General features: G+C 38.0%; 1 protein-coding gene across 9 annotated transcripts; it reads right to left on the bottom strand.

The window, feature by feature from the left end:
* Positions 1-4,308: 4,308 nt before the first annotated feature.
* Positions 4,309-12,035, bottom strand: mocos (molybdenum cofactor sulfurase). 9 transcript variants are annotated; one of them, XM_081724985.1, is made up of 15 exons: positions 11,642-12,033; positions 11,233-11,322; positions 11,025-11,091; positions 8,923-9,573; positions 8,725-8,801; positions 8,434-8,633; positions 8,153-8,269; positions 7,628-8,020; positions 7,240-7,423; positions 7,061-7,145; positions 6,645-6,769; positions 5,798-5,894; positions 5,471-5,514; positions 5,202-5,306; positions 4,309-4,951 (listed from the first exon to the last, which is right to left on the bottom strand). In XM_081724985.1, the coding sequence occupies exons 1-14, from the start codon at positions 11,763-11,765 to the stop codon at positions 5,248-5,250; spliced, it is 2,313 nt and encodes a 770-aa protein (XP_081581111.1). In that variant the 5' UTR covers positions 11,766-12,033; the 3' UTR covers positions 4,309-4,951; positions 5,202-5,247. The 9 variants fall into 9 exon arrangements, 8 of the variants coding, with proteins under 8 accessions (XP_081581111.1, XP_081581107.1, XP_026881413.2 ...); XM_081724981.1 differs by having other exon boundaries at positions 5,471-5,612; positions 11,642-12,032; XM_027025612.3 differs by having other exon boundaries at positions 5,471-5,612; positions 7,261-7,423; positions 11,642-12,031.

Below are 12,035 nucleotides of genomic sequence, written 5' to 3'. Positions count from 1 at the left end.
AATAGTACACTTTCTATACCCTTTGTCTTTGAGAAAGCTCTCATTAGTTTGGACAGAAAGTTGGGATACTGTATATTACCGCAGATAATCTTTTTAGTATGCAGAGAGATAATTACGTAGTAGACAATTCCCTCAGACAGGGTTTGAAGGACAGGTGTTATAAACATGGCTCATGAATTATGCTATACTGAAGACCTCCATATATCGCCCTCTACAAAACTGACAAATGTACACTACCTAAGTCATAATTTATTTCATGCTTCTAGTTTATGAATTTTAAACACCGTATATTGGATATCATAATAAAATGATTAGAAATGTTTCCCTTTATCTGTTAAAATAAGAACTGCAGTAACCCCCTAATGTAATTGGCTTTGATTATGACAATATTTGTAGGGGAATAATGAAGAAAAAAAATTGAATAAAGAAGAAAAAAAAGATTTGAATTTTAAAATTTATGAATACTTGATGCCAATTTTAATGGTTGATTTATTGATTGCTGGGTAACGTGAGATGCATTTTATATGAATACAAATACCTTTATTGTTAATGTACTACTTACATTTATTGCATTTAGAAGACTCTCTTATCCAGACTGACTAACAAAAGTGCTTTAGTTGTCTACATAGTCATCTGCATTGAAATTTGCCGAGCAGTTTCCTACCAAAGTTACATTATGGTTGCTTTTCAGATCTTTAGATTTCTTCATCACTGTTTAGCCTCCCTGGCTAAAGGGTGATGTCTTTTGCAATGTATGTACTGCCAATAGCTAAACAGAATCCAGTGCTCAAAGATTCAAGCAGATAAATCTATAAGTAGACTGGGTGCATGCATATATTCCAGGGCTGGAGTCAATTCATAATTCCCCCCAAAACAACCACTCTTCCATGCAAGACCCACAACTGGCAAGTTTTACTGAAATAGCAAGCAGGCTGAGGATTGAGAGAGTTATCTAGAAGTCAGATGTACTTTGACTTTGAGTTCTTGGAGATGCCTTGCTGTGGCCTTGAGGCCTAAAAATAAATTAAAAATAACTGGAAGGCAGGGAGGGGGTAGGTAATAATGAAACACATGAGAGCATGAGAATCTTTCTTCCAAAGTTCAATTAATACATAACTATATTTTTTGACCTTAATAAAATTTAAATGAAATCATTTTGGATTATGAGAAAGAAACATTTTTTGAGAAAATAAATCTCATAAAAGTATCTGGACTAATCTAACACAAGGTCGGTAGGTCAGGTCAGTAGATCAGTAGTATCTCAGTGGTTAAGATACTCAATTAGTAGTCAGAGGTTTGCTAATTCAAGCCCCACCACTATCAAGATACAACTGTTGGGCCCCTGAGCAAGGCCCTTAACCCTCAAGTTGTACTTGATCATAATTGTAAGTTGCTTTGGATAAAGGCATCAGCTAAATGCCATAAATGTAAGCCGGTATTGGTATATTACTATACAGACAAGATGCATGCATTTATTTTGTTCAAATTTAAATACAATATAATAAATTGCACAACAACTCAGTTCTGAATATGAGCTATTTATTTCCACTGTATGCAATTAAGGCAATTAATTTTATTTAGTAATTGTCAAGTCTATAGTTAAGACAAGTTCTTTTCAGAAGTTGGTGAACATCCTTTGGAAAAGTAGTCTGTGTTGCTCAAAAGTGGCTTATGCAGCCGGAATTGGAGACCAGGAAATATGCATGAGATATGCATGCCACCTTGTATACCACCTGCAACAAAGATGTGAAAGAATTTTTTGTTTATTTACTTCTACATTTATACATTTTATTTTTTACATTTTTCTACTGACAGCAGCTGCCTGAATTGGTTACCTGCTGTAAGGTGTGCCTTGCATCATCTCCCTACTATTGTGACACTGCTATCTGTACTTTGGCTTTTTTTAGGTTCAAACTACAATACATACCAGGCCAAAGAGCCAACCACCCATTTCACCTGCCTGAAGTGACAATGCCTATCACATCACCCTCTCTCTTTGTCACCACACTGCCTTCCCCTTCGAGGGCTACACACCTGCCCTTCACCCCTTAATCCTCCAGGGTCACACACATGTCCCTCACCAGGGTTTACACACTGGGCTTTATACCATCCCCATCGCAGCAAGGTGTGGGCTTCTTAACCAAGAGTACACTCCTGATGGCCCCCGCAGCACCATCCCATTACTGACACCATGTGTAGTGAAGGCGAAATAGAGATATATCATGATGTTTACATGTGGAATCTAGAAGGTTCCAGTAATAATTATTGTTGCTTTGGTCATTTGGAATGAGGACCATTAGCATTTATTTAACATTCATACATTAAAGCATGTTTAGTGTTCTCTCCAAAAGCGTCACGAATGGCCACCCTCCTGGCGTCGTTTTCCTTTGCCTCCTGTTGTTCCGTTCCTTAGTTTCGTTTTCTCCGCCCCTTCGTCTGTTTTTCTACGCCTGTTATTACTTTCACCTGTGTCTGCGTGTGTGTTTTTGTTTGTTTTTCTCCGAGTTCTTCCTGGCGTCTTCGTTATAGCCTGCTTTCCTTGTTTGCCTTCATGTGCTTTTGGTTTCTGTTTCCTAGCCTTTGTTATCCTAGTCCTTGTTTTGTTTATAGTGTATCCTCGCACTCTCCGTGTTGGCTCTCCGACCCTAGACTACCCTAATGACTACGACTCTGGATTTGCCCTTAATAAATCTCGCTCTTCTCCGCACATGCGTCCGCCTCCTTACCGCTCACAGTTACAAAAAGGGTAGATATTTTTTAAAAAGAAAGTAATGTTCATAGCCTATCCTTTGATTGTTCTGATACCCAGGACTCCAAAGATTAGGTGGCCAGCTTTAGGTTTTGCTAGTTGAAGCCAAAATCCAGTTTACCATCTTAGAATTTCCCCCCCAAAATGAATAAACAAATAAAGTCTTTAGCGGTTCGTATCTAGCTGGTGTACTGACAGGATAGTAGGATTGAGAACAGGAATAAGAGAATTTATATTATGGTTCAAATGTGGTAGAACTATGTGCATTGAAACCTGAGCTGAATTACATATTCAGTCTATGTGAATTAATATTATTTACAGTTTGATTAGAATCGACAGAAAGAAGACCATACGGAGATTGTTTGTTTATTACTTAAGAGTGGAAGGATTGGTTACATGACTACGTCCATAGAGCTTGTCATAACTGGATGTAGTATTTATTTAGTTTTGTATAATTGTTACACAGGAACAGTTGTTCTAATTCACAAGCTGAGTAAAACAAAACTAAATGTCTTCCAATTCTGTCTACGAAAGACATTGTGTTGCTTTCACTGTGTATTATGTTGTGGGTACATGGCCTTTCTAGTGCAGAGAGCTATATCTTTAGTGCAGTTATTAATGCTTAGTATATCATGTCAAGGGTGCTTGTATCTTTCCTCTAGTGTCCTGTCTTCCATGAATGACAAACTGTACTCTGGCAGTGTGACAGTGACATTTGATAGAGTAGTGTAATTCAACAATGACTCATCTCATGAACATTTTCAGTAAATAGAAGCAAAACCAGGTCACACTTACAAATAAAAGAAGAAAAAAAAAGACCACTATATATATTTTTTTCTTGTGATTTATAATGTGGCACTTAAACTAAAATTTCTTTGGCTTACATCTTCTAATTTGTTACACCATCTCAGAGAATTATCTACAGACAATGTACGGTATATTATGCAGAAAAGAAAAGCCCTACAAAACCCACTACTTTAAACTAGAATTCTAACATTATGCAGTTTGTGTTTGAAAATGTTACATAAGAAGTAATGTTTCCATAAATGACATACTGCCATCAGCATGCTTCAAATTAAGCAGAAAACATTTATCAAAATGTACTAGAGCTACAAAATACACTATGTAGAATTGACCTCTCCTTTCGACAGCTGTTAGCTTTGACTATTAAAGTGTTAGAAAAAGACAAAAACAATACCGCTCCTCTCAGCAGAACACATGAGTGTCTCAGCCAGGCCTTTGCCTTCAGCTTCCAGTAACAGTCCCTCCACTGTTGTCCTAGGACAAGAACAGGAAATGTTTGGAGAGGGTTGGCATTTTTGAGGCGGATTTCAGAATAGGCAGTGGCTCTGCATGCAAGCCAGCCCTTCATAGACAAAGAATTTCACTGCAGGGAATGGCCTTCATTAGCCAGCCCACCAGATGAGGCCTGAAGGATATGAGGTGGTTAGGAGTGCACACTGCAGGGCATCAATATTCAGTACACAGTGGCTTTAATATCTTTGTCTCAGACATAAAATGTGCACATTACTTGTTTAACCATGTAACACTTTGTTATATGCGATCATGCATATCTTCTGTGGCTAGTTGTTTTTTGTTTGTTTTGGATTTTTTTTTTTTGGTAGAGTTAGGGACATACCTTTGTAAAATCAGAATTTCATTGGATCATAAACTGTAACTCATATCCAGGTAAAACTTGGGAGTCAAAACTTAAACTTATTCTTTGAAACTGTCATTTTTATTTAAAACAAAATTGACTAAATGAATTACTCAAATAATTAATAATTTAAAATAACTTAAAAAAACATAAGTATTTGAACACAGTGTGTTCATACTTAACAGTAATGTTCTTAGTCCATGAAAAAAACCTCCGTATACACATACAGTATATGTCAACAATCCATTGACTAATCTTAGGCATAGCCTTATGAAAAGTGTCTCAGCTTGGGAGCATGTGTAGAAAACAGTGCTCAGGCCATCCATCTTGGCTCCAGAATTCTTAGTGGAAAACTGATGTAAATCTTACACAGCCACTTTCCAGACAGATTAAATGAATCCCAGAGTTACTTTGGATTTCTACAATAAGCAAAATACATTTGCTTATTTTAGTGTCTCTGCAGTCATATGGGACCCAACAGATAAAGAAACATATGCACTGGGGTTTCTCTGTGGTTGATGACACAAGTATACACCAAAGGTAACCTGTGAAGAGTGAGAGATAAGGTAGTTAAAGTATATAAAGTTGATTTTAAAAGTGAGTTAATCATTGCATAATTAATATATTGTATACACAACAGAAAAAAGCAGAAATATGTTTAAAGCCCAATATAAATTTACTCATTAATTCTTCAGGTCAGTAATTCAGGTTATTCAAGTCTGCAGCAAATCAGCCACTAATACATTAGCTATATTCATACTCTTACATCAAATAATGCATTTAGATATTACTTACCTTCCCATTCCGGCATTCAGACAGAGACCTGAGAGGCTCCTGGGTTCTAGTGCCAGTTTTCTGATCTATTCCAATCATCTGGCAACGACCACACCTGCCAACCATCTTTAACAAAACAGAAATCATCTGGCTTCTTCAAAAAAGTTATTAAAGTGTGTTGTTAAAGATATTTAATGTACTTTAAATGCTATGACATATGACATAATATTTTTTTTGTTTATTTGTGTGAGATCATGTTCTTTTAAACTGTAAGCACGGATGAACCTAACCTGAAACAGTGCACCTCCTAGTTTCACATGAGACCACTCTTCCTCTTCAAATGGCACAAGGCCAGAGATAACAAGGTTAGCTCGGAAACGAAGAATAAGTTGCAGCACATCAATAGGTGTGCCATTATTTGAGCTGTCCTGTCTGAGGGTAACCAAAGGAAACTAACATCGCATGGCTTTGTAAGCTCATTCCATAAACAGAACATAAAATCAAATGGGAAATGTACCCATACCAAGATATGTACTGGTCATATTGCAAATGTACATTCAGAATTTTGTATTTATGCAATATTACTTGGCTATGTAGTGTAATTTTGTGGTCACTACCTGTTAATGATGTAATCCATCAGAAGGGCCACACTAGCTCTGTTAATCAGCAAAAACTGGGCCTCGTTCACTAGAGAGAGAGCAACAGGGCTGACCCCTGTCCAAAACAAAGAACATGGTCATACACACTGCCTAACTTGTTTTTAAATATCCTATTCACAGGACTGTTTAACCACACAAACGTCAATGGGCGTAAAACAAATGAACATTGAAAACTGGAGATTTTAGCATTGCAGTCTGTTAACACAAAGTGATGAGATTATTAGTCTTCATCACATCAACATCCAAAACAATACTATCACTGACACTCACATATAACTTCAAACTAATTTATCAGCAATTATACCATGCAATCTATAATGTTGCAATTTAACTAATAACTACACAGTTCTAAAGTATATTTTTAATGCAGTCTTTCAGCCATCACGGAACTAATTTTGGCCTGACAAACTGCCATAATACTATATGACTGCATCACAGCTTCCATTAGATTCAACAGTCAAACATCACAAATGGTGCTTCTGCTAAAATACATAGAAGTATAGCAACATTCTGTAATTTTATAGGAGACTAGATCACATATTGTTTAATATATTAAATAATAAGTCATTAAAAACTATGTAGATGTAAAATTTATGTAGTCATTAAAAAAGTTGTGTAGATAAAGTAGATTCAAGTAAGAACACAAATTTATATGGCATTGTTAAAGTAGTCCATTAATGTGGTAACATGGTCCGTAATTCAATATGATAAATCCAGTGAATTTTTTTTCAGTGTATGAAAATGTTACTATTGTAAGCAATACTGGAAGATGTTAACTGTACTATACTATACTATACTGATTTACCGTCCTCTTGGCCGATTTTCATATGCCGGGTGAAATCAGGACTCTGCCTAATAAGACTGCAAGGTTTTTCCAGGAACTCAGAGAGCCAAAGCGATACTCTCTCCCCACAGTCAACTGTCTGCACCCTGAAACATATTAGCGGTCCACTAACCATTAGATCTCCATAACAATCCAGACTAAGTTTACAGCCACAACCAAGTACTGCTGAGCCAGCAACATGGCTGCCGCAGGTCTAATTCTGAGTCTACAGACACAAACTGCACCATTCAACATCTGCAGTTATTTCATAGTGAAAAATAATTTTCTGCCATTTTTATGGCAGTCTCAATGTGAAATGCTTAAAAAATTGTCATATCAATTTATACAATTTACATTGGGGTATGAAACCAAGACAGCAGTATGTAAGAATAAATCACCTGTCCCCACAGATCTTGCTCCGACAGGTTCTTGGACCAGGGCTTTCTTCACTGGTCTCCAGAGGAAGAGAGATAGGATCCATACCTGAGATAGCATTGAACACTCTTTTAGTATTATATTCACATACTGGAGATAAATAACTTATGGCCATGGGTAGTTGGTAATGCTGAGTACCCACTGAGGTTTGCACATGCCTGACCTGAGGCCTGCAAGCGCAGTGTGTTGGAGGCTAGACATATGTGTGGGTGGATGAGACACAGTTTTGGCTCTCGCTTCTGGCTTAGACACACCCCATTCTCATTCACTACCATCCACATGTGGTCATACAACAAGCCCTGTGGACCCAAGGGCCACTCTGTCACCTGGAAAGTAAGTAAATACAGGAACAAGTTTCATGCAATTAGACAGGTAGAGAGATTTTTTATTTTATTTAACAATGTACCCAAGTAGCCCAGCAAAGAAATGAATAGAACCCCCCCCCCCCATAAAATGACATCATTATTCTAAGATATTTTTTTTATAAGTAAGATGCTTTCTGATTAATAATGGAACAGTGTCTACTGTACCTCAAATGCCGCACATGACTTAATGGGATATATAAAGATATTGGTCAGTGTACAGGTCTTCCCACTGCTCTTTTCAGCCTTTAGAAAAGCTTCTTGTGTCAGGGTCTCGGGGCTGGGAGCAGGAGAAATATCCAGGCCGTACCTCGCTGGCCCAGGGGTTGGTGCTGTGGTAAGCTCCTCTGAGGAAGAGCAGCCTTCTGCTGCTGAAGCTGACTGTAACCTTGCTAGCCTCTCTTGGGCCAGTCTCAGAGGTTTAGCCACAAAGTTGTTAGCGATGAATTTTAGAAATCTCTTACAGTCTTCAAATGATGAAATGTATCCAAAAGATATCCGGATGGACCCAGTAGGCCGACCTTCAATGAGATCAATATTGTCCCCACACACATGGCCAGCCTTGGAGGAAAATCAGTACAACAGATCTGCCAGGCAGTCATCATTATATGTCAAGGAGAACAATTTGTAGGCCAATGTGTAAATGTGTGTACAATATGTAACCTTTCAACCTTTTCTGAAGTTCTCACTCACCTCCAAGTTACTCTTTACCTGCTGGTTGCTGATGTTTAAATAGGCCTGACAAGCCCCTGTGTTACAGAAACAGCCTGTCCGCAGATGAATATTGAATAAACTGGCCATTTTATCTACCTGAGAACAAAAGTGAGCATTTTCTAAAGCACATATCTGAGAAAATAACCTTAATAAAGTGTCTGTCTTCTGGAAGTAAGTATAACTAATGAATCTTGTTTTTAAAAATCTAGTCTGAAAGTCTTCAACACTTCAATAATCATTTTCCTCTACAGATGACTGACCTGTGAATATCCAACCACTCTTCCATAGCCGTCCAGCAGGTTGAAGTTAATAACAGCTCCCTGCTCAGCTGCATTCTCAAACTCATTGTCACAGTAAATTTGGGCCACAGGCCTCCCATTGCTATGGCGCAGGCAAGACAGAATCATGTATGTGTAACGAGCCAAACCAAATGTGTGAAGCTGAATGTTTACCATACCTCCTGGGGACCAAAAACGGCCATCATTAACATGCTTTAGTGTGGAATAATTTGTATATCAACCTTTATGAAAATAAAAGATTTTAACTTTTACCAGTGAATTTGAGGAGGGCATCAAAACCATGATGAAGAGAAATAATGTCAAGGAATGATATAGTGCCATCTTCAAATCTAATGATTAAATAAGTACAAAAACCATAAATAACATGCCTAAACATTACAATCTATGAGAACTACCCTTAATTTAATGTTTTCATTAACAATGAGAAGTAAGATTTGTATCTATCAGTACCTGCTTGCTATATGTGGTTTTGGGACAAAATAGTCCTCGTCCACCAGATAAGCAGACACAGTCCCTCCTCCAAAATAGCTCTTTCTCAGCAGCCCAGCCACTTCGTTCCTCACCAGCAAGGCTCCAAGTCCAGTAGGGAAGCCAAACATTTTATAAAAAGATATGGGCACAAAATCAGCTGGGTGCTGTTTCAGGTCCAATGGCGAGCAGCCAACGAAACAGGCAGCGTCCAACAGAACAAACCATCGACCTCTGTGCTCACATGCTGGGTAGAGGCACTGAGACTGAATCCCTCTCACATAACTCAGTGGATATTTCCGCCCAGAGAAGTTGCTCTGGGCAGGGTAACAGAAAAGATGGGGCACTAAGCATTCATCCCCATCACTGCCAGACAATGGGTTATTTTGGGCTCTTGCTTCTACCTCCTGAGGTAAAACAGGAACTGTTCCAACTCCTTGAGGGCCAGTCACTCCATGGATGCCCACCACAGATGTGTGATTGTCAGTGAGGTAGCAGAACAGACTTCCTGAGCCTTCAGCTGAGGCAGACACCCAGGGGAAAGAGTCAGCCACTAGTTTAAGGGCAGCAGTGCAGCCAGCGGTGAAGATTACGGAGTATTCCTCTGGGCTGGTGTTCAAGTGCTCCAGTATCCTACACGGCAAAATAACTCAGTGTTAAGAACCAAGCCCTTTGAAAGATATATAGTCTGGGAGCACCTCAATATTCAGCTATAAGAGACCATTAGAAATATGTGGATTTCTGCCTTAATTACTCATAAAACGTGGTTGAATCTTCCACTACATCACAATTACAGAGATATTATAACAACAGTCCATCAGTCTCTGTTATGCATACAAGCCTTGTGGACTGATGAACACTCAGGTCTTTAGAAATGCTTTTGTAGCCTTTTTCAGCCTTATGCATTTCTACTATCCTCTGCTATTTAGTTTGATCAGGGAAGTGATTCACATTAACACCCCTTTGAAGAGTAACTGAATCAGTGACCAATTTGCGTGCCTTTTTATAGGGCATAGTACTTCCAACCCATCTCTCCAATCATATGTTACTGATTGGAACACTTGACTACAATTAGGTTTTAGAGATGCATTACCTATAACAGTGAGTCCATCTCTGGTCCTACAGAGCAGGAGTCCAGCAAAGTTCTGTGATTTCTCTGCTCAAACACACCTGCTAATCCTGGTAATTAACTGATAACTTGTTGCATTAGAGTAGGGAGACTGTCAAACTTTACTGAACTGTGGCCCTCTAAGACTGGAGTGTGTTGCCCTGGCCTAGAGCCGGACAGAATATTTCCATGCTAGATTGTGAATGATTACAAGATGTGCTCAGTATTGAAAAGAAGTTCAACCATTTGTATGTTAATAGTTTAAGCAGATTGCATTTTCTGAAAATTCAGACGACATTTTATTGATCTATTAATGCAGAAACCCAGGCAATTCTAGAATGTTCACAAACACTTTATGGAACCATGGAAAAGTTAGTTGTGTGCTCTGCTTCAATATACCCAATTTAACTTGCCATCTTATTATCAGATGTATTAGGACAGAAAACAGTGTTAATTGCAGTGCCCTGACCCACCAAGATTGAATTCTATGTTGTTCACTTTATTATACTTTGACATTTTGAGTAATTTCTGTTGCTTATTACAGGGCATTTAGTGCTGTATGTTAAAAATTATATAATGCTATCCTTTCAACAAATCTCTTGCATCAAGAACCCCTAAAAGGTGATGGCTGATTGACAAATAGTTTTCACAGAAGCAGCATATCATTCAATGTATCTGAGTAACTGGGCTTGCAAATAATTTTCCATAAACAAACCTTCTGATAAATTTACAAATCCATCAAAATATTGAAATTAATTATCTTATATCTTCAGATTGTTCATATGTGATAAGCATATAGTTCATTTGATGAAGTGGCTTATTAAATATTACCAAACCCTACCCAATCATACCCAACACAATAGACTGGTCAAGGCATATTTCATAAAATATTACTGTACCATAGTGCATCATGAAAAGCTGCAGCAGAGTTATAAACTAGAAAAAAAGAAAAATGGTTAAGTATAAAAATTAGTACCTGTATCTGACACTTTCCACTGTGTCATGTGTCATCTGACTGCTGGGATTGTGACTGTGAGGATTGCCTGAGAGAAAGGCATGGTTAGAAACGCATTTAAGTTTAGGTCTGTATGATTGGCATTCTAAAAATACAACATAAATTTTGAAATACTGTACAAGCTTGTTGATTTAGACCTGTTAGTCATTTACTTATCACAGTGACTAACCATACAGATTTCTGGTTATATCCTCATAAAACCTCTTAATCAGAGATTCGGGAAAGAGCGTTGTCCCCGCATGATCAAGGTATGTAACATCTGTGTAAGGATAAGGGGCAAATTTACATTTCTCGTTTCTCATCGGTAATAACGTTTGATAACCAACAGAAGGCGCCCAAACCACAAAGAACTAACAAAGTTTTTAATAGTTAGTTTAAAACAGTTGGCTACTTGGCCAGCCACCCGTTGCTTTTTATAACTGCTATATTTTCAGTGAGATATTACAGAATTACTATAAATTACTATAATTACTATAAACCGAATTACTATGATTTTGAAAGCAAGAAAAACCTTTGCAGGCTAAATACTATTACCAAGAAAGAGAGCAGACATGTAGGCCTATTCGACAAACGATTACCTTTTATCCTTGTAAATTCACGTTGTATTAGGTCTCTTTGGTCTGTGCCGAAACCGTAATGAGACCAAATTTCCTTAAAACTCTCAAAGGTGCACAGTCGAATGAATTTATTCGATTCCTCCATTGTCTCGAAATGTCAAACTCGTTCAAAACCACTCAGCTAACAATGTCGTCGGCAAACATTTAATTTCCTTTTCTGATAGGCTACATTGTCTGAGTCCCAAGTCCATACATTAGTAAAAAGAATGGCGTTTATCTTCAGAAAATGTGTAGCTAACAAAATTATGCGGAGAAACGCTCCGTCGCCCGTGAGCTTTGCTTCTTGTAGCCAGTCCGTTTGGTATTGAAATCATTTGTCAGGGAACTAATATGCACACGAGACCAGTAGCCTGTG

This window comes from Electrophorus electricus, chromosome 12, assembly GCF_041902795.1.
Source record: "Electrophorus electricus isolate QZ-2024a chromosome 12, ASM4190279v1, whole genome shotgun sequence".
Taxonomy (NCBI): domain Eukaryota; kingdom Metazoa; phylum Chordata; class Actinopteri; order Gymnotiformes; family Gymnotidae; genus Electrophorus; species Electrophorus electricus.
Note: the sequence above shows the minus strand (reverse complement) of the source record. Positions and strands in the feature narration are given on the sequence as shown.

Bases quoted from the DNA above. Each gene is read 5' to 3' on its own strand.
- mocos (XM_081724981.1), bottom strand. From the start codon at position 11,765: ATGGAGGAATCGAATAAATTCATTCGACTGTGCACCTTTGAGAGTTTT. The intron at 8,270-8,433 runs GTCAGTCATCTG...TTTTGTTCTCAG, and splicing joins GAGTGGTTGGATATTCACAG to GTAGATAAAATGGCCAGTTT. The intron at 5,895-6,644 runs GTAAATCAGTAT...TGTTTTGGACAG, and splicing joins GAAAATCGGCCAAGAGGACG to GGGTCAGCCCTGTTGCTCTC.